Source organism: Ischnura elegans, chromosome 5 (genome assembly GCF_921293095.1).
Source record: "Ischnura elegans chromosome 5, ioIscEleg1.1, whole genome shotgun sequence".
NCBI classification, from domain to species: Eukaryota; Metazoa; Arthropoda; class Insecta; order Odonata; family Coenagrionidae; genus Ischnura; species Ischnura elegans.
In genome coordinates, this window is record NC_060250.1 from 30,491,254 (window position 1) to 30,515,884 (window position 24,631).

Sequence of the window (24,631 nt, forward strand, 5' to 3'; positions counted from 1 at the left end):
ATTTATTCTCGAATGAGAAATATCGAAAACAACAGTCATGGACGGCGTGAAAGATTTTGTTGATTCAAAGTACCTAATTAATGTTTAAGGTTAGGATACAGCGAAATATCGTTCTCAAATAGCATTGTGGAACATGAGGAGTAGTTTTCCAATTTGTTGAATTAATGTTTCCTTCGCTATTTTGGATCGCATTACTGACGTCTAATAGATGTCAGCCTGCAATTGTTACTCAGTGCCGAAATAATTTTTTGATTTGAGCATCTGTGAAGGATGCTGCAGTTTTGGAAGAGATCTGGTGAGTTATGTATCCTTGATGTTGTTTTCAGTTTATGCAAGGATTTATTTATGTATTCTTCTCTTGCAGTCATTGTTTTGATTCTTTCTAATGCTTCTACGCTTCCTTTCCGAGCGACACATAGACCCCTATTTCCATTAAAATTGTGCCTGGATCCTGGATAAATTCTGATTTATTGTTTTTGCCTTCAGGTTCTACAAAGGAAAAACCAGAAATATCAAAATTAAGCCAAACAGAAGTGGCTGTAAACTCAGCCCCACTAAGTAATGGGAGTGGAGTCTTCATCGAGGAACCAGGTTTATCAGGTCCTTTAAGCGATTTCCTCGATGAAGTTTTTGGTAATTATGATATCCTACTTAAAATATGAGGAGGAATTTTCAGTTCCTAAAATCTTGGTTGAAGCTCATGTACTTGTTTACAAATAGGTGTAAATGCCATGGCCAATTCCTAATGCATTCGAAAATTAATTTTGAGGCATAATAATACCATTTATTACCTAGAAACAAGCGTGGTACTTACGTTGCATATTGCACGTAAAAATATCCAGAATAGGACTATAAAAACGTTAATTTTAGTGTTGCCAAATGCATAGCAGTAACTTAAAACATAGTACAGTAAAAGTTACCCTGCCGAGTCATGAATTGAGTTGAAACGATGTGATTGAAGAATTCTTTTCACATGTTAAAATGATGTAGACCTCATGAAAATGTTTTGAGCACATAGTTTGTTTACTTGGTGTAATCTCATGCATTTAAAGTCATTGGCTTTTTTATTAGATTCAAGTACAGGCGATGTGCAATTTATTATGTTGAAAGGGTCTTTAACCCTGGGCAGTAGGCCGGCCCTTATTTTTCAGAACTGAGAAAATTTATGTTTTCCTAGTCTCAAAATGGTCCAAATGAGGTTCATACTCACGTGTTAAAATTTGGTTACTTTAAAATTATGGCAACCCGTGCCCCAAGGGTCCTAAGTACTGAGGACCCTCAATTGAGATTTTTTGGGCCGAAAAAGTGCTATTTCTATGTAAAACGTAAAAGTAAAGCTCTACAGGGCCGATTTTCTGTTTGTTTTTACCTATCTCTATGCGTTTACGAGATATCGTCCGTCGTAATGCAATCCACCCCCCAGGGCGCTACCCCGCACCATGGCACCCCTGAGGTACGGCCCGCACCACTTAATAGAGACTTCCCCTCCACCCCCTCCCCTCCCTCGGCAAAGACTTTGCTCCTGATGGCAATATTTACATGCTAGTGGTACAGAATTGAAAAGGTTGTTCCTCTTGTGTCATGATTAATGTTTTTAAAGCCTACAATGTCTATCTTAACCCTTCAACGCGTCCTATGTACTGTACGCCGGCCCCTTGAACCTTAGTTTATTTCCACCATACGACCGTGCATCATTACCGCATGCTTTATTCAAAACTGCTTTTTGTATTCAAAATGTTAATAGTATTTGATACAATTGTGTTTGTCAATTGTAAAGGAATGTAGGAAATGAGCAGGGCTTCTAGGGCCATAACAGTTGATAGAAATATTCAAGGAAGAGGAAACGAGGCAGTCAGTTCACATTTGTAAATCGATGTGGAGAGATAGTTAGTTCATATGTATAGTGTGCAAAGGATAGGAAGTGCTAAGTTTTTTAGGATTGTAGGAGAAAAGTGTTGAAGAACTTGTTTATCATGAATACATGTGACGTTCATTTTAAGAATAGGCCAACAAGAGAAAGTAAGAAATCAAGACTAAATTCAGAAATTGAACTGGTTCGAAAAGAAAGTGAAGAAATACTTGACTCAAAGTTACTTGCTGTGAGAGAAGTACTATGTGTCTTTCTATAACCTAATGGGTTTGAAATGAATCAGACTTAGTGCGAGAAAAACAGTAAGAAATGCATTTCATCCATGGAACAAAACGAGAATTCCAGTTATAACGGAAAATAAGGCGATTGAAAAGTTATAAAAATTACTCAACGAATGGATGAACGTGCGACGACATAAAGAGAGAGTGGAATCTATCTTTTATGGGCTCACGCAAGAATGCTATGAACATCCTGATTAAATAAGGATTTGCAAATTATTCGGGGTCCTCAAACGGTAGATGATTGTGCAGAGAGAGGGGTGAAACTAATTCAATATTTTAAGTCAGTCACGTAGAAGGAAGAGAGCTTTCAAAATTAATTATTAACAATAAGTGTGAATTTTCATCGTAGCACAAACCCTAACGTCTGCAAATACACTTTAAATGGCAAATATGTGGTGTCAGTGAAATATTAGAAATACGAAAAATTATTTCGTTTTGGTTAATATGTACTAAAATTCATGGACAAGTGAAAATACGAGTAAATTGATCACTTTGATTGGAAGTATTGTCATGGCAATTAAATTCTTTCTAGCGTAAGCACATTTCTTCACAGACTACATCTTCCCAGCAGAAGCAAAGTCTTTGCCGAGGGAGGGGAGGGGGTGGAGGGGAAGTCTCTATTAAGTGGTGCGGGCCATACCTCAGGAGCGCCATGGTGCGGGGTAGCGCCCTGGGGGTGGATTGCATTACAACGGACGATATCTCGTAAACGCGTAGAGATAGGTAAAAACAAACAGAAAATCGGTCCTAAAGGACTTTACTTTTACGTTTTACATAGAAATAGCACTTTTTCCGCCCCAAAAATCTCAATTGAGGGTCCTCAGTACTTAGGGCCCTTGGGGCACGGGTTGCCATAATTTTAAAGTAACCAAATTTTAACACGTGAGTATGAACCTCATTTGGACCATTTTGAGACTAGGAAAACATAACTTTTCTCAATTCTGAAAAATAAGGGCCGGCCTACTGGGCAGTGTAACTCTGCACCTGGTAATCAATTGGTAGCGATTTTTACTGTAAATAATAAACGGGGAACTGTTAAAATACTTAGGGGGTTATCCGAGGGTTCTCAAAGAACATGACAAATGTTATTCACAGTACATATTAGAATGATCTCTTTTGAATAAGAATATTTCAATGCTTGGAATGTAACCTCCAGTAAAAAATTATGTAAAGCTAGTGCATATAGAATTCATTGTAATGAAATTTTTTTACAGAAAGTAGACCTCGTTAACCCAATGAGAAAATGAGAAGTTTAGTTTTCTAGCAATATTGTTAGTATACCTGTCCATTGATAAATGAGAGTAGTAAGTGTAAAGATGATGTTTTAGAAATCCATTACCAAATGTAGCTTTGAGTAGGAAAAACAATGAATTCAGAAATTATTAAATAAGGTCTGAGATGTTTGACATGTTTTTAAGGGAAGCTGGAAAACTTATAAATTTGGGGGAGATCTGTGTTCAAATTGTGAGTGGCATTTTATTCTGAATAGAGGAGTACAAATTTTTAGCATCATTTAGTACCACAATGGAAAATGCAGAAACTGCAGTTTGATTTGGGGAGAGGAAGAAATACATGCTTATAACAAAGAAAATTTTATTGACAGTAATTTTCATTGCAGTTCACAATGTTTCTGCCTCACAACTAATGGAATGATATATACTATCTTGTTTAAGAGTCATTAGATTCCCATGTTGCCATTTACTTTGACCAGAATGTATTTTCAAAATGTTTTGGCAAGTGGGAGAGAAGAGGGATCGATGTATAAAAAGTGGTATGGTGAAGAATAATTGCTTGAAATGTTTTTGTATGATATTATTAAAACAGGTTTACTGGGGCCTGACCTACTTGTAGGACACATCTGATTTCCACTTCAGCCAATGGCAAATTTTCTATTTTTTTCATTTTGTTGTTTTAACCATTTAGCTTAATGAAGAATTAAAGTTATATTACTTAGTGTGCTGGTGTGCATTGTCTAGATGGTAACCTATTTGGTGGGTGTGGAAGATTGGTGTGACCAGTGGTGATTCTTGCTGCCTAGGATGACATTCATTTCGTTTAGAATGGAGCGTGACCCACTCTTGCCAGACTGCATGGTACCACATGAAATGACCGATCATTTGCTATTTAGACCACCAAGCTGTGGCACAGCGAGGGGGGGGTTTTGAGGGATAAACCCCCCCAGAGCTCTGAGAATTTCTTAAGTTTAATCCATTTTACTTAATTGGATTGATATTACTAATAGAATTGTGTAAGGATGTCTAAAACATCCCTCAGAAAGCCATAAAACTCACCATTTTGAACCATTTATCTTTAAAAGTACGCAGTTTATTAATCTCGCACATACCGCTTATCCTGGTGGGTATTCTATACCCCCACACACCCCGGTAATAGTTGCACCTAAACACCCCCCAGCCTTAATAGGGTAGTTTCCTTCAACAAAGAAAATGAAAGGCATTGATTGCGATTCGTTACCCACCATTAGTGTATTCATAATACACAAATTATTTGGTTTTTGAAATACCGGTTTAGACGAATGGCAAGGGTCAAATTTTATCCTCATTTGAAAAAGGCCAGATTGGCGCCCATGCGATTCCACTCCGCATGACGTCACAGGGACCTAGTTTCTAAACGAGAGGATTGGAGTTATACATCGTCTGAGGTTACCAATGCATGCATGAGGCACAGAGCTCAGGGAAACATGTCTTAATAATCACCTATTAAAACTGGCTAAGGTCGGAAAGTTTTCTTCGTTTGATAAGGTATTAATAAACCTTTTTTAAGCCAAGCGCTACCATTCAGCAAGGTACTCAGCTATCCGCTAGCATCCTGCGACGTATCAGCGCTAAGCCTCGCCTCAAGGTCACCTCACCGGGCGGGAGGGGGAACCAGAAATACGACGTACGGAGATATTTCCCGGGATTCATACTTAAGCGTCGCGTTTTCGCGCGCTTGGAAATTTCCACTTTTCATTTAATCGCGAAAAATAGATGTTGTCATTTAAAAATCTAAAAGCAAGAAATACGTACTCCAGGAGTAATAATCTTTCGATTAAGGCAATAAAAAAATAATAGGAAACCACCCTATTCCTAGCTGCGCCCCTGCCACCAAGTGTGATAAAATGAATGCTATTTTGTGCATAATACTTACAATCAGTGTTTCACGCTGCTTACGTCTCTCTGGAATTGAGTATGTCCACTAAAGTAGAAAAAAATAGGATTGTGCCAAAATATGCCAATTAGGTTGCACATCCCATTTATCTAATATAAGCGGTGCTGAGACATGGCAGGGTGCACATGCAACATTCTAGAGGCACCGAGCTGGAACTGCCTATAGTGTGCTCTGCTTCTGCATTATGCTTGAACTGTGGCTCCCAAAGGTTTTCCATTTCCCTTCTTCCCCACTTTCATTAGCGGAAGGTCAATTTGCCAACTGAGTGTGGTGCCACCTGTAGGCAGTGGCTAGAAGATAAACCTAGGCATGACTCGCATGTGGGTCACTCAGTGCAAAATGAAGCCTGACCGTGACCCCTCAGGGGGTTCCACTGGGATGATAGATTCAGCTCCTCAGAGATTATGTTAAGAATTGGGTGGTAGCTTGCCATCATTTCATCAAGAGTTGAAATGACCGTCACTCAATGGAAGTGATTCATGCCTATATTTTTGAGGGTACTGGAATCAAGTGGAAGTATTAAACTGGGAGATAAGGATAAAGGTACACTGATATCTGACTGTACACTGAGGTGAGTGAGATATCATTAACGAGTATATAATTAAATGATGAGAAATTGGGAGATAACCAGAGGCCATAATGAGATAAAAGCTGAAGGTCTTGTATTAGTGTTTGTATAAGGGTTGATTGGTAAATTCTGATATTCAGGTCTAGTTGTGTTGGCTTAAACCAAAATTCTTTGTTCTTACAAAAAGGACTTATCGCGCATTTGCGTTAGAAATTTGGGTGATGAACGGTTGCGCTAAATTAGAAATACTTGATGAAGAAAGTGAGGTTTGTGCATTGGAGAGATTTGTGATTGTTGACATGGAAAAGGGAACAGAAGCTGGTATGAAAGTGTGTCAAAAGTGGAGTACATACATATTTGTGAAAAATCATAAATTGATTAGAGAGGTCAACCTGGTGTTATTGATTGTGAACTAGCTCACCAGCTCTTTAACTAAGGTTCAAGTCATGGTTGTGGTGTAGATTAAATTTGGAGGAAACTTATTCCCACTGCAATACCCTTTGTTAAATGAGTAGTCCAACCTGTTGCTTTTGTATGGTGAGCTACAGTGTCTCCTATGTTATTAAGCCTGATAACAACTCTTTTTATTTGGGATATTGTGCAATTGGATTTTAATGGGTAAAAGTGTGATAGTTATAAAGTTGAGAAAGAGGGTATGGTAAATGTGTGAAAATTCCACTGTGGAGAAATCATTTGCCTTGATAGAGATTTTTAAGGTGGATCCCTCAAATTTGTGTCTGCAATTGTAGTAAGGTACCATTTTCGTCACCCCTGCCCCACAAACATAGAACCAATGGTCACCTTTTCCTTCTAATTCTATTCTTATCCTATAAATAATCTCAGATTAACTTTGGATTTTTTTGAAATGAAGAATTTTTTGTGAGATCTACAACTGTATTTTCAATATCAGTACTTAAGCCTCATGCCTATTAGGATTGGCAGATATTTTGTGACAAATAGTTGTGTACCATGCCCTTCTATCTTTATGAAAATATATGTGAGTATGGATAGAGAAATTATCTGGAAGATATAGAATGAGAAAAGTTCCCCTTGGAAATGTTTGTGGCCAATTAATCATAACGCATGAGAAATGAGTACAAACATTGCATGTACAAGGTGTATAATAATATTACTAGAGTTGTTCCCTAACTGATTACAATTTTTTTTCTTCCAGAATCCAGCAATGGCAATTTGGAAGATGAGAAGGTCATCAAAGGCCAGTCTAGACTGTGGATGACATTATCTCAAGTTCTTGAAGATCGAAAAGGAGCTCTTGTACATTTCTCCAAGTTTATGGAATCTCTCCCCAGTGGTGGCGCCTTGCTCCGCTTTTGGCTTGATACTAAAGCATTCCAGGAGATGGCTCCAAAATCTTCAGATGAGGCTGAAAGGCTATCTTTGGGCCGCAGTAATTCCTCTAGCATTTCCATTAATAGAACTACAAATCCAGTAAACCTCAAATCGCCTACCAAGTGTGATTCACCAGGTTCTGTGGTCTCTTCCACAACCTCTCCTCAGTTCTCCCCTTTGGTCCCTGTATTAGAAGAAAGTGAGTGTAGTTCTGGAGGGAGTTCAAAAACTGACAAGGAGGCTTCCAAATGTGCAAATGTTCCAGTTACTCCTGCTGAATCTCCTGGGGAAGTGAGTTCCGACAGTTGTACAAGTCGTAAAGGAATTTCTCTCTCATTGTCCTTACTCAACGAAGATGGTGTTCCTATGAAGTGTGGGACTGGTGGTTATGTGGCTGAGGCAGTGCGCATATTCCGCATATATGTGGCTCAAGATGCTCCTATGCAAGTTGGCCTATCTAATGAAATTCGCAATGCTATAGTTGATGCCATCTGCCGGCCGGGTGGAGATGTTGACTATAATTGCTTCGTGGAAGCTCAGACATATGTGTATTCCGTGATGGAGAATCAGTGAGTATTACGAATTACCTAATAACTTTATGTGCTTAGGTAATAATGTTATGTTTATTTATGACACTGTAGATAGAATCAGTCACAATCAGTCAGTATTCTGAATTCACTCCTACTACAGAAACAGAATACATTTGGTTGAATGAGGTTTTAAGGACGTGAGTGTGGATAGTGTTTGACAACTTGCTTGTGGTATATGTGTTATCATATTCGAGGAATATTTCTTTATCCATTAAAATATCATTTACTCAGTAATATGCCTAAGTATGTGTAATAATCTTCTCTCTATCATCATTGTTGAGGTTTTCTGGAAGAAACATAGAGGTTGAAAGAAAGATTGTTGATGGAAAAAGATTTTCATCCTATACTTTTCACCAATTATTTCAATGCTATCGGGTCATTCCACGTCAAATCACCCAGAAATTTTCAAAATGACACCCACCGACTCGGATTTTGATGAAATTTTTGTCACTAGCTACTATCACCTATCTAATGACCCATGTAAAATATTTCTTCTCTCACTCTCATAGTTTGCAAGATATGAGGAGTCAAAGTTTGAGATGTTTGCTCAGAAGTGGCGCTAGTGGGAGTCAAATTCCAGAGTGCAGGGCACAGGGTAAAAATTCATAACTCAGAAACCACATAATATATTTGAATGAAATTTTGACCCCTTGTCTATCCAAGTACATAGCTTCCATAGTAATGTCTTTTATTCCCCTTGCATTGTTATGTTGGCCAAAATGATGTCAACAGTTGTTAATTAACCGATTTTTTTAGCTCAAAAACATTACTTCATATTTTCAGAATTATCACCAAAAGGCAGAGCAGTTAACTCATCCAATTTTTTTTTAAATTGAAGGTTAATATGTGCTCCAATATACTGTGAAATAAAAATGGTGGTGTTTTGACTGCCACTATGAGTATTTCAGGTTTTACTTTTTTTTCTGCCCCTGTGAGAGGGATTTTGGACACGTACTGTAAGATTGTATCCATACCTTCATGAGGATATATTTGAAATATTGGTCAGTAAATCTAAGACAAAACATGTAGTCTAGTGAATGTGGGTCTTGTTCATACAATTTTTTTAATAGCAATACTTGGCTTGTGGCAGCTGAGGGTAAAAAAATCCAAATGGCTCAGAAATGTGAAATGATGCTTTTTTCCTGGAATTTACCCATTTTTCAAGTGTTTAGTTTATGGAAAAATTGGTATCAAAATACATTAGGCTCTTACTGTGCATTAGAGGATAAATGGAAATACTAATTTAAACAAAATTATTTAAATAATACACTTCAATGTGTTTAAGGCATCTCCCGAACATCTCTGGAGGCTCTCTCGGGCAACTAAATGCTTTACTATACCAACAATTCCATCACATGGGGATATTCCATGGCTTGTATCAAAGAATGTCCATGATGCCATTAAGGAGAAATCCTGGTAATGCTTGCAAAGATTGAGAAATATTTTGCAGTTCTTGTACCGTCCTGCACAACCATCACTAAAGTAACTCAATTTTTTGACTAAAGTAAAATTTTCCTTAACAAAGCAAAATATTATTCTTTGGGTTTCATAAACAAAAGCTACATCATGCTCCAAATCATCTGACAAGATGCATAAACTGGAAATAATAAGCTGTTTAGTCAGGTGATCTAGAGTACAAATCACAACAGGGTGTACCGTACAACTATCACTTGTCCAGTGATTCCCTTGTGCCTCATCCTGGATAACATGAGTAGTTCTCACTGAAGTCAAAGAGAACAGCTGCTTCATGGGGTCCAAGATTTTCTTTCATTTTCTTAAGGTAGTTTGCCTGTACCTTCGTAATAAATGAATGGGGCACCAGTTTTTCCACTCTTTCAATTTAAGTTGATAGGTACTCATCAAATGTCACCGTGAAGTTCACCAGTTGATATCTGTCACTGGAAACCCACTGAATGTATGAAACTTCATCTCCGGGGTCACATTCTTCAAACTTTTTCAGCAGTGAGCTTTTCAATTTTTCACGTGAAGGACACTGAGAGCAATGTCGCAGTATACAGTCCCTATTATTTCTAGAGCACACGAAATAACCAATTAGGTCCTGGCTTGTTTCCTCTATATTACAGGCACTAAGCAGTAGGTTGACATTTTAATGAATTGTGCAAAAACACACTGAATGCGTTCCAGGACATTCTGCTACCACAAACCATTTTGGACCTAGGTTGCAGAATTTAGAAAAGCCAATTTTAATTCTGGGGAAGTCAAATTTAAAAGTGGAATACAATTCCCTCAAGTTAGCAAGAAATAATCTCTTCTGAACATGTACATTTTTGGAGATACTTATGGAATCTTTATTTCCAGGCATCATTCTGGAGTACTCATCACTTTCATAGAAAGTCCTAACTAATTGTAATGTTTTATTTTTGCCTTCCCTTTTCTCAATTCAGATGCAGCTAATTTTCCATTGTCTCTGAAAAGTTCTCTTGCTTGGCGGGCAGTGTACTCACTCACATGAAACTCTTCCATTACTTTCTTCCTGCTCCATAAAGTTGGTACCAATGATAACAGATGTACCTTTCCTTGATGGGTGCTTGATGTGTCAACTTTTTGTTTGATTAACCCGTCAGCGTCCAAAGTTTTTTTTAAATTCACAAATATTTCACTTTTAAAAAATATGATACATATGAACTTCACACAAAGAACACAATTCTAACTGACTGAATAATGGAGGAAACCTTCTACTAAGTATGTGCACCGACGTGTATGCTAAAATTCACATATTAAATACATTGCCGGAGCATTGGCTCAGCACTGCACTGGGTGCCCTATGGCACCCGTGGGCGTTGACGGGTTAAGTCTATGAGCACTTCTATATCATGAACTTTCTGAAGTAGTTCTTTTGGCAGTTTTGGGTCATCCTTTTCTGGAGATAATTCTTTATCAAGAACTCTTTTAACCTTCCTTTTAAAATTACTGCATGCTGACTCTACTTCCCTTTTAGCGTAGGTTGACCTTCTGTGAGATGATATGCCATGAAATTTTAAAGGTGACTCCTCTATATCTTGCAGCGTTCTGTTGAGTAGCTCAGTTGATTTTTCTTGGGATACTGTTGTTTCAAAATTCAAAATACTATCATTGCTGTCACTATCTACTGCTTCAACACCAGAAAGCTCATTTCCAAACCCAGAGTGTTTCTATACTTCCTCCCTACATGGCTGGCATACTTTCATTCCTGGCACTAATTTCGGAAGAGTTGGGATTTTACAGGCCTTTTCTGCAAATTCAAGACTTACATTTCTCAGTGATTTTGATATTTTCTTCTTGTGGCTCTTAAAAGGATCAAGACAGTATATTTGGTAGGTTTCATACTTTTTCAAATAGTATATTCTGTGATGTTCGCAGACATTAGATAGGACTTCCCCAGGTACACCACTTCTGAGAGATAACAGCTGTTTTTCAAGCATACTCATGATCTCAATTTTGTTCAGTTGCACCACTGGTGTGTAGCTTTTTTTGAGGCAATCAGATGCAGTTACTTTTCCAATGCTGCACAGTTCAACAATTTGCTCATTTTGAAGCATAGTGGAGGCACTAACCTTTTTTAATGTCGAAGTTCACAATGAGCAGCTTCGCCTAACTCATAGCACACACAATTAATGTACAGGTAAAAGTAAACTGATCGTACACACAGAATAAACTTGGACACCCATGGAGCATCTTTACACAAGAAGACTTGGCAGAAGACTAAAAGTGGTACCCTAGAATCTATTTTGATTTATCATGCCCTCACTGTGATACATTGTAACACTTTATTCTTCCTAGAGGTTGCACTTAATTCTCTTATTCCTTGGGGAGATGGAATAACACTGAAAAGTGAGGCTGAATAGGTGGGATTGTATTACCTTCTCAAGTTTGTCATGTAATACAATCCCACAGATCTTAACAAACTTGTACATTGCATGTGCTTATGATGACCACTGGTTTTTTGGATTAGTGATTTATAAACACGAGGAAGAACATGATGTGAAAGTGAAATTTATGCACCCATATCAAAAATCCCCATGTGATGGAATTGGTGGTACTGTAAAGCGTTTAGTTTGCCCGAGAGAGCCTCCAGAGATGTTCGGGAGATGCCTTAAACACATTGAAGTGTATTATTTAAATAATTTTGTTTAAATTAGTATTTCCATTTATCCTCTAATGCACAGTAAGAGCCTAATGTATTTTGATACCAATTTTTCCATAAACTAAACACTTGAAAAATGGGTAAATTCCAGGAAAAAAGCATCATTTCACATTTCTGAGCCATTTGGATTTTTTTACCCTCAGCTGCCACAAGCCAAGTATTGCTATTAAAAAAATTGTATGAACAAGACCCACATTCACTAGACTACATGTTTTGTCTTAGATTTACTGACCAATATTTCAAATATATCCTCATGAAGGTATGGATACAATCTTACAGTACGTGTCCAAAATCCCTCTCACAGGGGCAGAAAAAAAAGTAAAACCTGAAATACTCATAGTGGCAGTCAAAACACCACCATTTTTATTTCACAGTATATTGGAGCACATATTAACCTTCAATTTAAAAAAAAATTGGATGAGTTAACTGCTCTGCCTTTTGGTGATAATTCTGAAAATATGAAGTAATGTTTTTGAGCTAAAAAAATCGGTTAATTAACAACTGTTGACATCATTTTGGCCAACATAACAATGCAAGGGGAATAAAAGACATTACTATGGAAGCTATGTACTTGGATAGACAAGGGGTCAAAATTTCATTCAAATATATTATGTGGTTTCTGAGTTATGAATTTTTACCGTGTGCCCTGCACTCTGGAATTTGACTCCCACTAGCGCCACTTCTGAGCAAACATCTCAAACTTTGACTCCTCATATCTTGCAAACTATGAGAGTGAGAGAAGAAATATTTTACATGGGTCATTAGATAGGTGATAGTAGCTAGTGACAAAAATTTCATCAAAATCCGAGTCGGTGGGTGCCATGCCTGGGTGAACTGACATGGAATGACCCTATCTCCAATCTATATCAAGTATGTGTACAAAATTGCTAAATTCTGAAAGATCCTATATTTCCCTCTTTACATCTATTCAGTACATATTTATTGTACTGCTTATTTATGACTCATTTCTCTCTTATCTCATGTTTCTGCTTCACCTTTTCTGGTCAAAAATTATCCTCAGGGAGAAAAATACATGTACCCTTCTATCAAAATCCTTCATTGCTCTGCCTGATTGTGATTCATTTACTCTTTATTGCTCATAAAATGAGTTTCATGCTATTAAGCTGTCCATCAGAAAAATGTTTTAATGGAATATTTTTTTGCAAAGCCCTTCCACTCGCATAATTTCTTATCATGTTTCAATTTTTCATTGCCTAATGCTCTCGTGTCTTTTCCCCATGGCACTTTATCAATATCAGAAGCCCATTTTCGAATATTGCTCAGGTTGCAAGCAGATTGTGTTTAAGACTTCAGAAGCCTTAAACACAAACTGTCTTTTATCATCTACAAAAAATTAAAATTGTATCTCAAATTCATCGTTGTAATTCAAATCTCTCTGACCAGTGATCAACATATCAAGGTAGAATTTTTTACTTAGAATGTATTAACTCATTAATTTGAGTAGAATTTCCTAGGAATATTTTCAGCAGTAGTTGCGATCTGAAAGAACCTCAGATAAAATTACATCAGCCCTTAACACTGTTTTTAGCCAGTCAACAATTCTTTGGCAGTATATCATCAAAGGGGTGTCAACTAATCTAAATAACTAATTTACTGTTTACATCCTAAAACTATGTGCTATTTCCCTGTGAAATATAAGTGAGAGCATTTCAATTCCTTCAAATGAAACGAGTGTCATTATTTTTTTATCATGATGAAACTTATTTTGTGCGTGACTGTTTTTGCTTTCAGGTATTTCAATGATTTCCTCAACAGTGAATATCATTGTCAGCATCAAGTGGATATTTTGACTAGTGGGAGAGTTCTGCTTGATGACATTCTTTATTGTGAAACTGCATTGTTCCATTTCATGGAGGTAATAATTTAGAAAGTTATACTTTTCTCTTTGTCTATTTATTTTTGAGTGAATTTTTTCTGGCTAAATTTGATCATTTATGGTATTTTACTTTTGTAATCTAAATATGTGTCTCATTAATTGAAGATATGAATACTTATTTTATTGTTAAAAATTTTCTTGTGGTGAAAATGGTTTTGAAATTGCTTTGTCTGTTGAGTGCTACTAATAAATTGTGTTTGTTTTTCTCAAGTCCGACAGCAATTTCATAAATGCAGTGTTGTTTCTTGTCTTTAAATTGTGGGTAGGGAGTTGTTTTTTATATCTTGTTTTCCTCTGTAGCAGACTTATCTTGAGTTGATATTTGCTCTAATTCAAAGATAATATTGCTTCTATCATGATTGGAGCTATTTTTGATTATACTTATCTATCAGTTCCTTGAACAGGAAGGAAAGCAAGGACTTCTGTTGGAATTTTGGCTAGCTGCTAATAATTTTCAGCTGCAGTTAGCTGAGCAGAATGGATGTTACAATCCTGATGAAGCACAAGATGATGCAATAATTCTGTATGATAAGTAAGTAGATACTCATTCAGCAGTGATTTGTGTACTAATTACCAAATCTTTAACTCAAACATAAGTAAAAAGTCAATATGAAGGATTGAAAAAATATTTTTTTGTTAAAGATGAAAGCATGGTTGCATTATTTTATTGTTTTGGTGGAATTATTTGTTTATTTAATTAATGGTATGCTATCGAGTGTTAAGCTTAACTACTGCATGCTATCAAGATTGAATTTTTACACAATACTTGAACTTGAGCAGTGATTATGTGAGATAATGGAGGGAAGAGCTTAATCAGATAAACAACGAGGATTGATAATGGGAATCATTTATGAAAAGTATTGAGCTCTTGTGACTGACCAATGAATAAAGTGAATCTCTCCCTCTGCTATGCACAATAAACTTCTCATCTTGAGCAGCAGTAATCAAACTCTCATTAATCAGCCACTATATCTATTCCACCCTGGGCAAAAGGTTTGATTTTGCCTGTCTGTGGGAGATTATGACTTTGACTGATAATTCATTCTCTGTTCGTATGCAAAATTTTTACTCAGTTCAGAAAGCTTCTTCCACCATCTCAAGTGTACATTTTATGGCCAGTGTTGTTAAAATTTTATTTCATCATAATCAGGATCCTGAAGTAGTTATTTAGTTTTGGACTTTGATTTGTCAAAGTTTGTTAAGAAGTAAAGACGGTATCAATGAGCGAATGTTTTTTTGGGATGGTACATTTAGCTATTTTTGAGATAATTTGTTTTCATCGTTTAATTGAAAGTTTTAGTCATGGAATATTGCTAGCGCTTACAATGATCAATAGTTTCTTGGAAATCAGATTATAAGTAAGTACAGTGAATTAAAGACACCTGGATTTATGTTTGTTCTCATTATCCAAATCCAAAGTTTCCTTGTGATGCATTATTAAAGTTGCTTTTTCAAATCATTTTTTTGTGTTGCTTTTTTTGATGATTTATCTTTTTATCAATAGTGAATTATCACTCTTCCAGCATTCCTATTTATTTTTAATTATTGTTTTTTGGGGGGAAAGGTACTTTTCATTACAGGCTACAAACCCATTAGGCGTAAGTGCTGCTGTCCGCTTGGAGGTAGAGCAAAATATTTGCAGAGAAGGTGGACCTCTTCCAACGTGTTTCAACAAGCCTATGGCTATAGTTCATCGAGCATTGGAGAGGAGGCATCTTGCTGCATTTTTATCGTCTCAACTATTCTATCAGTTGTTATCTGAGCTTGTGAATTCGAAGCATCATCCTGCCAAATCACCAGGTACGTCTTTTCTTCATTAGGAGTATATGGCTGAAAAAATGCTAATTCCACCAGTAGTTACTATATCATTTAATCTCAATAGATTCCAGACAATCTTGTCTTGGGAATGATTTTATGCTAAGATGATTTCAGACTAAAACTTTCTTGGCTATTGGTTTGGATTGATTTATAATGTTGGCCTTCTAAATATTCTAACAATATGGCTTGCATATATATCTGGGTGGCTAAAATTGAGCTCATTAAGACTTCATTTAAGTACTAAACAATCATTTGATTATTCAGTGCAAAAGTCTGAGTGACTCTATTCAAATTTACTGTATGTGTTTTTCATTAAAACTGATGAAGAAGTTTTCTCTTTTTGATTTGTTCTGGAAAATACTCCTATTTGCTGGGCGTAACAGCAAATTTATGTATTTTATTGATGTTTGACTTTTTGCATTAATTGAAGAGGCAGCACTATCTGTTCTTTGCTATGTTGACTCCTAAAAATAATTTAAAATTCTTCTCCAAATGTAGGAGCCGAGAGTGGGAAAGAGAGCAGAGGAAGTCAATCCAGTCAGAGTACTCCATTATCATCAAAAGATCTGATGTCAGTGAGTGGAAGTGATGCAGAGACCCCTCACAGTAATCCGAGTACCTTACCGGCCAAAAAGGTTGTAAGAAATGTGGATGGGAGAGAGATGACAATTGACTCACAACAGCTTTATGATCCCGATTCACTATGGAGGAGACGGCAGAAGAGGTAGGAGATTCAGTGACAATCACTGTTGAGATTGCTGTATAGTTTTTGCATGGAAATGGTTTAATGTAGTTGTGGAATATTACATATTGTAACGGACAATCTCTCCGGAAACTAAATGAGCTAAGAGAAGGTCTCAGGGCAGGGTGACGTCACCAAATGGGCTCATTAGGAAGTGGAATGACGTACAGGGGATGGAAAGTCAGGGTGAGATTCCGTGCTTGATGTCAAAATTCAAACTTTCAAATGAAAAATAAAACTTTTATTCTTGACGATATGAGCAAGCTACACTTTGTGTGAGCTATGTCAGAACACAAAATGCAATGAGTTAGCAAGGATTAGAAATGCGTTACTTACTCTAAGCAAATTGCAGAATAAATTGAAAAAACACTTGTAATAATATTACAATGAGCCAATTTTTACATTATGAGCACTAAGGCACGACAAAGAAAACAAACAAAGACTGCTGTAGTACAGTAAACTCCCAATTGTCCTAGCTAATGATGGGGAGAGGCAGCACGAATTGGAAATGGGAAAACATGTATTATCCAAACTTTCACTTTAATTTCTTGTTATTTTCAAAATTTTTTTGCAAATCAAACCATGTATTATTATTGTATTTATTATTATTATCATATACGTACATTGTCAATTATTTTAGATAGCTTCCCAGACTCGTTGAGAGCTTTCTATTCCCAATCACTATCTTTTTAGCAGTGAAAACGTGATTGTACTCCTATTCGTACTGCTTCTAATTGTTTATAAATAATAACTGGTTTCCAAAAACTGTGCATCTGTGGCTGCGAGATCACAGATTCAGAAAAGTGGTTTGGGCGAATGCTTCACAGCAACTCTTTGACGTAGGAAACTTAACTGCCAGGCACCACGCCACATAGTTGCATCTCTTACTAGTTGCCGGGCATTCAACTGCTGCAGTGTGAACTCATACACAGATAATCCGCAACACGGATAAACCGCAGCCGGATAATCAGGAGTCTGCTGTAATTCTCACTAGCCGGGGCAGCCTTATTCCGATGTGTAGTATTTGTTCCCAGTCAATGGGAATCTCACAAGGAAAAGGGAATATGGAGAATCACAAAGTTTGCCACTGCTTCGGGAATTTGCGTTTTACTTTCCTGGTGTATTCTTCAGGGGGCTGAATGATCGGTGGCAGAGAGTGAGTCAGGATCGGAGACCAGCTCAACTCTCAACGGACTTTAATATTCTTTACATCATATTAATGAAGAATTGCCACCATTGAATAAGGATGGTGACCGGCTGCAAAGTGTCTACATCTTCATTTCTCAGAGAAAGACATACTTCAAGGTCTCCACCTCTGCATTACTCTATCTTTTGACCATCCCTGGTCTGTCTCCCTGGTTCTTGTCAGCAAATTTGGGGGAGGCTCATGACAGACTGAGAACACTACACCACTTCCGTGAAAGTTCACGTTTTAAACAAAAGAGAGGCGAAAAAAGCAACAGGTGGAAAGAGGCACCATTACAATGTGTAGTTCACCCCTACTATTACAATTTGTTTACTTTATGGTTTACCTACTATCCCTTGTTTTAGACCGAGATTTTGCACTTTACAAGTTAAAATATCCAATTTTTTTTACAGTGGGCTATGTTTTGGAAGAATAAATGAAATGGGGAGATTTGAGACTGACATTGAGCCGGAACCTGATCGTAAAGGAGGTAAGTCATCAGATATTTTTCTCTTTCTAAATCTTATCCTGTAGCGGGAAATGTGATAAATTTCACTAATCTGAATAGATTCATTATCTTTTTTTTTTTTAAAGAATTTTCTCTGATAATTCAGAAAATGTTCTTCAAAATTTTTTCTGTTATAATTTTCCCTATGGTTGTGAAAGTAATAAATTCAAAATATTATTAATGTTTACGGATAATCCCTGATAACAGGGTTGTTATTGCTACAAATTTTTTTCTTGAAGAACGGAAAGTCTGATAGCATAATTGAAAATGTATTGCTTGCAAGAACGATCAATCACTTATCCGCATCAAGCTATGATTTACCACCCATTAAAAGGCTGAGACAGAGGGCAAGTTTTGCAAAATTTTATTTTATAATATATTTCAATTAATGCCAATGAAATTCCTTTGGAATTGCAAAATTGGAAAAAATGTAAGTTACTATAACTTTTCAGTCATATTGTATGGACATCAAAATTTAAAGAAAAAAAATATTCTGTGCATGCGCTAAGTCTGAAAATTAATTCAAGGTGTGCTTGGGTGGTGCAAAGGTTGCCTATGGTGGTAATTTGTTATCAATTCCCATGCATCGTTAAACCTCACATTTCCTTGAATAAGGTTATAATTTGGTGCGCTGAATTTTATTAGATACCTTAATTGGTTTTTGCCAAAGGGAATGCTTGCACTCATTCCTCCCATTCTATTCTCTTGGGCATGGCAATCAGTATAGTTATGCACCTGTGTCTTTTCATTGCTACAAATATAATGATGCTTTGTAACTTCAATTCATCGGGTTCGTACTCTAAATCTTTTTGTGTATTTATCTCTAAATGTTGTCCTGTTGCAAAAGGATTTGAACTTAGGATTTTTATCTTGAACTTGGTTCTATGGCAGACATAAAGAAATGTAATTACCTATGTATGTACATGGAAAAATGGTACATCAGAGGTTAGGTACCTTTGGGCTTGTGGTCTCCTCAGTGGATGTATCATAGGCAGTTGGGATAAGGGAAAAACTTTTTGAGGTAGCTAAAGTCCCCTTAAATTTAGAGAGGCTGGTACAGCCTCTAGTATGCCTTCAGCTGTACCAGCTGTGCTGCGCCTTGTTTTGGTCATGAAGTTCACCCAAAGTCAAGAACTCAACATCACTTCCAGGAACTAGGTAAAATTATATATCCCTAGTATGCCCCAAAGTGAACTGGCATATGGCCTAAGTGAATAGTTCCCTGTAATCAAATGCAACTTTCCTTATGCATGCATATTTATTGTGTTTGTTTTAATTTTATCCTGATATCTTATATCAACCTTTAACATGAAGCTCATGTATTTTTATCTCTTATCTTACAGAGTCCAGAATAACCAAGGTTGTAAAAAAGCTTGTGAATATGGATGAAGACAAGGTAATTAGATAATAGATGGTTAAATACATAACTGCATATTGCTCCAATCATGTTACATGATAAGCTTGAGTGAAATGAACAGAGTACACCCATGCCTCGTATAGCGCAATTTTGATATAGCGCCAATTCGTTCCTCAGGGAAACATCGCAACGCAGTGTATCCTTATCAAATAACTTAAATGCTCTCATGATAAAACGTGAATTTGCGCTAAGTACTCACGAAATTGCTATCATTTTACGCATATTAATGGTATTGCTTGCCTCAAATCTTCTTTTTTGTTTATATTAATCGAAATCCATTGCTGTGCAATGGCCAAAAGTATTACTCGTCATTGGGTCCAGATAGCCGGCCTACCGAAGTAATTTATCTCGTCTCCTTAACAGAAAGACAATAGTTAATTTAGATCATTAATTAAGGGTGGGGCTAGTGGAAATGAGTTTTTTCATGCAATACGGTTTGAGACGTAATTTTTGCTGTCATTGGTTATCGGGCGAATGACTTCCAGGTAGAGGGTCCGCGCTAAAGCCTTCAAGGTCATCGGTATTCACGGGGGAGAAATGGCTGAGTTAAGTATGAATAGCATCAACGCATAAAAGGGTCCGCTATAGAGTTTCAAACACAATGGCCTCATTCCCTCCCAGCAGTCGTAGGCCCTCTCCATCTCAGGAATACAGTTCAGCAGTAGAAGGTGATTTCAATAGAGCCATACAGAGTAAAAACCAAGAGAAAATGGCAAAAAATAGGAATGCGGGTAGAAAAATCAAGAATTTATCAAGAAAAATGGAAGAGGAATTGAAAGAGGTCAATTGCTTTGAAAATGGAGAGCGTCAAAGCGATATTGCGCGGAAATTTAAACGCACGATGCCTTATTCTGAATAAAGACGAAGTTAAAACATCTGTGACCTCAGCCGCACCAACTTCAACCAAGTGGTCTACACATACGGAAAGTTCATAGTGAATCAGTACAAAAAGAGAGTGGTGATCGCTCCGAGGCATTTAGTGAAAGCTCCGGTTGGTTCCAGAATTTAAACGGCAAGCAGGTATTTTCAGTGCGGCGATATCAGGTGTATCTGCAAGTGTTGATAGCGCAGTCACCGCAACATTTTCTGATGAACTTCAAGCTGTGATTGAAAGTGGCTCCTTTCCCCCTTAACCAGTTTTTAGTGTTGACGAGACGATATTGTTTTGGAAAAGAATGCATTCTCACCTGGGTCAGGTTTCAAGGCTCTTAAAGACTGTTTCACGTAGCTGCTAATACCTCGGAGGACTTCAAATTAAAATGATTTATCGATCATAAACTCCGCTAGCTATGAAATGGCATTCAAAGTAGCATTTGCCTATCATTTCAATGAGCAACAAAAGGGCCTGGGTGACACAATAGTTGGTTTTGGACTGGTTTGAAAAATCGTCAACTGCCGGCAATGCATTACAAACCCCTGAGATAGCATATGTTTGCACACCCGCACGACTGGATGGAATTTCAAAAGCACGTACAAATTTTTTTTAACATGAATAAAAGTCTTTGAATGCGTGCCTACTATCTTTAAAGATACTTTCCATAAAAACTTATATAAGTAAGGTATTCTAAGGCTATTTATGGGAATATATGTGGTTTAGAGGAAATTAGATACCTAACACCTATGCTACCAGGAACGCATCCCTATCTTCGCAGTGTTAAAACACTCTCGTATAACGCAAATTCGTATTGTGCAAAGACCCCAAAGAACACATCCCTTGTGCTATACGAGACATGGGTGTACATCTAAGAAGTAATTTTAGGTAGTTATGAAGAATTATCTGTGTTATGGCTACCATCAAAAACAGGTTATGCTCGAATGTAAAATAAGCATAATAAGGACAATATTTATGCATAGTTAATATAGCATTTTCATATATTTTGCAATTAACCCTTTCGTGCCGAATTCCACACCTGTGCAGCGAGGATTTTTTTTCCTCAGCTACGAATGCCACACCAGTGCATCCTGAATGTTATTACCCTAACCAACAAATGCCGCGCCTGTGTGGCACAGGTCGAAAAAAGTGACCGTGGCGGACACAATAGACCCACGGACGCGGTCGCCCCTTGTGATCCGCCTTAGCACGAGCCCAGCCCCTTCTTCGGCCGCTCAGGTCGACCCTTTCCTATCCTCTCCAAGTGGTCAACTACTGTTATTTGCAGTGTGTTTTCCAAAAAAATATTTGTTGCTTACTTTTGAAATCCAATGCTAGAAATGAATACATCTTTTTTTGCTGACCACATGGAAATTTCAAACGAAATTCTAACATTAATATCAACAGAGTTATAGAACAACTAGTAAATATACTAAATCCGTCTATATAAACGTTAGAACTTCGTTTAAAATTTCTGCACGCTCAGAAAAAAACACGAAATTCATTTTGAATTTAAAAAAATCGATACGAACAACAAATATTTGCATACATTCTGCGTTAATATTTTAGCTAGTTGACCGCGGACTCGTGCTAGGAAGGGGCTTTTAATCCCTCTAGGGTCTGGGACAGAGGTCAAGGAAAAGGTTCGGCGCCCCACCAAGTTGGGTCCAAAAATGTTTCGGGAGGGACCCACTGCCTTTAGTTGACGCGGAAAGGCTTCGTACAGAGGAGTAAAGAAAACTTTCTAGAGACTCGTATTGAGGAAGAATTTCCTTCAACGAAGGTCCGGCGCGAAAGGGTTAAAGGAGAACATCATCCATTATATTGAGAGTAACAGGAGTGAATATATTTCATTATAAAATTACAGTTTTTCAGTGTCAGTCATGAATCTGGTAGTAAATTGTACATTTTTGGTCCTATGAACTAGAAAATTGTTTAAATATCATAAATTGAAAGCAAAAAGGCAAAGAAATATGGGTGCTTTTTATGGTGGAGGAAGAATATTACAACACTAACCCAGTATTTCCACTCCTGATGAAAAATCAACATAAAATTTTATTAATAAAGAGGTGTCTGAAGGGGAATAGACCCAAGTAACAAAATAATGGAAAGGAATGTAAATACACAGCAAAAAGTCAAATATATATTATATAATTTATCATGAATTAACCATTTGACTTAGTCCAACATCATCAGACGAGAATTCATCACATCCCTTTCATGATCTCACTTCTATATTTACTTGAGAACATTCCTCCTGCTGAGTGAGATGCAGTCCATGTCTTGTCTTTAAATCTGTCATGGTACTAATCAATTTATAAACCATTTAGGCAAAAGAAGACATGGCATGGCAAATAGCAGAGATGATCGTGAAGGATATAACAAGTCTGACTCTTGGGGGTAGTGATGAAGAAGTTTCGGATGCAACATATTCAAATCAGAGAAGGGATATCTTACCAACAGACACCCATCAGAGGGAAGGTGCAGGAAAAGGATTGAAGTCCTGACCAGCTGACTGCTATGTGACTTTACATTTTTCAGTGACGAACAAATGAACTTCTGTGAGTTTAGTATGCTGCAAACTTCTTCCCTTAAGGTAGAAAGAAAACTGTGATCCAGGGAGAGTTGATGGTTTTGTCTGAGGTATAAATGCAAACCAGTGTGAATATTTTTACCTTCTCTCAGTAACTGAGCTGAATTGTGATGAGGTCCTTTTTAGTATTGTAAGAGTTTCTTAAGAACAAATAGTCTGAAAAGATAATATTTTTTTGATTAACTGATACTAAGTCCTTGTCAGATAATTTTCTGGTGTCTATAGATGTTTTCTTTCTGATATTTTCATCTGTCAGAGCCTGTTTTTCCAAATTTATTTTATTTCCTAATTTGTAAGATTTTTGTTGGTTTGAAAATGCCAACTTCCTTTGATATTGGCTGCAATTTTGGTTCTGCAGATTATTTCAGCCATATTCCTGCATCAGAATATCATTATTATGTTAATGCGTATGCTTATAGATTTTCTGTGTGAATGTTTTTACGGTATTATGTGTGCAGGTACAAAATGCAGTCCTTCTGTTGCTGGTTTTGTTATGAAGTTGAGGACTTAGTATTTGTTTTTTATGTAAGTGATAGTTTGAAGAAACGCAAGGCTTCCAATTAATGTAAAGCGGGTACCTTTATTGCTTCCTGCAAATTTATTTCCATATTTCTCCACTGTAAATTACCCCTCTATTTAACAAAAAAAATCCAAAAATAGTACTATGGGTTCCCATGAGAGGAAGCTATCAAGTCTAATTGTGTGTCCCGAGTGGAATTCGATGCTTCAAATGGAACTACTGCTATTGATTTCACTATAGGAAACATCAGTAGTTGTCATTGGTGCTCTTTCATTTTTTCCCTGTGATATTGGTTCATGTCTCTTGGATGTTTTTATTTGGTGAATATTCTTTTTAATGTTCGTTACTTATCCTGGTGTGCATCGATCGTCGGTGAAAATTGTCATTGATGGGAATAGGCTAGTCATTGCCTTAAGTTCCCATCTCTTTAACCACATAACATCTAGTCATTCCTCTAAATGTTTTGTTGTAAATGATTACAGAAAGGTACCCATTAGAGCCATGGATCAATAAATTAGAACCATTGTTTTCCTACTGTGTGCTATGCATGATGATGTTTAATTGTTATTCAAGATTTGGTAAATCTTAGTAAAATTGCCAATTATGTATACTACTGTTCACGTAATCAACTGATTGAAGGCATTGATATGCAACTTTAATGCATTTTTTTTGTTTTCTGAAGAAGTTATATTTTCCTTTATTTAAAATGTACCAACATATTTCCAAAAGTGTATTATAAATTGTACATAATTCAGAATGTTAAACATTCAAATAATATAATTTTTTTTATAAAGAGGCTCGGTGTTTTTAATAACTATTCTACCTCATTACATCGTGACTAGAGATGGGTCGCATCAGTTCTCCATTACACTGGTTCTTGAAGCTGGAACTGGATCTCGTGTCATAATAAAGTGTAACCAGAGTACATAATTGGCTAAAGAATCAGTTTGAATACGGTTTACTCATAGATAGAAAAGGTTTAGCAATACAATTACAAAATGACAAATTATTTGTTTCAAGTTCCATCCAATGAATCAAAAGCACGATAAAAAAGGACCATATGATTCATTTCATAGATAACTTGAATAGCTATGATGAATACCTTGTT

At 36.8% G+C, this 24,631-nt stretch overlaps 1 protein-coding gene across 2 annotated transcripts; it reads left to right on the forward strand.

Moving 5' to 3' along the window:
- Window positions 1–24,319, forward strand: LOC124158648 (A-kinase anchor protein 10, mitochondrial). Of its 2 annotated transcripts, XM_046533851.1 has the most exons (10): window positions 1–295; window positions 487–633; window positions 7,062–7,806; window positions 13,724–13,847; window positions 14,261–14,400; window positions 15,433–15,668; window positions 16,185–16,410; window positions 18,028–18,104; window positions 19,466–19,518; window positions 22,741–24,319. In XM_046533851.1, exons 1-10 carry the CDS (start codon window positions 271–273, stop codon window positions 22,915–22,917), a joined length of 1,950 nt encoding a protein of 649 aa, XP_046389807.1. In that variant the 5' UTR covers window positions 1–270; the 3' UTR covers window positions 22,918–24,319. The 2 variants fall into 2 exon arrangements, with proteins under 2 accessions (XP_046389807.1, XP_046389808.1); XM_046533852.1 differs by lacking the exons at window positions 1–295; window positions 487–633 and adding an exon at window positions 6,026–6,208.
- The last annotated feature ends 312 nt before the right edge of the window (window positions 24,320–24,631 follow it).

Excerpts from the sequence above, each read along its gene's own strand:
- LOC124158648 (XM_046533851.1), top strand. The coding sequence starts at position 271 with ATGCTGCAGTTTTGGAAGAGATCTG. Across the intron at positions 7,807-13,723 it reads TATTCCGTGATGGAGAATCA|GTATTTCAATGATTTCCTCA; the intron begins GTGAGTATTACG and ends TTTTGCTTTCAG. Across the intron at positions 18,105-19,465 it reads GGAACCTGATCGTAAAGGAG|AGTCCAGAATAACCAAGGTT; the intron begins GTAAGTCATCAG and ends CTTATCTTACAG.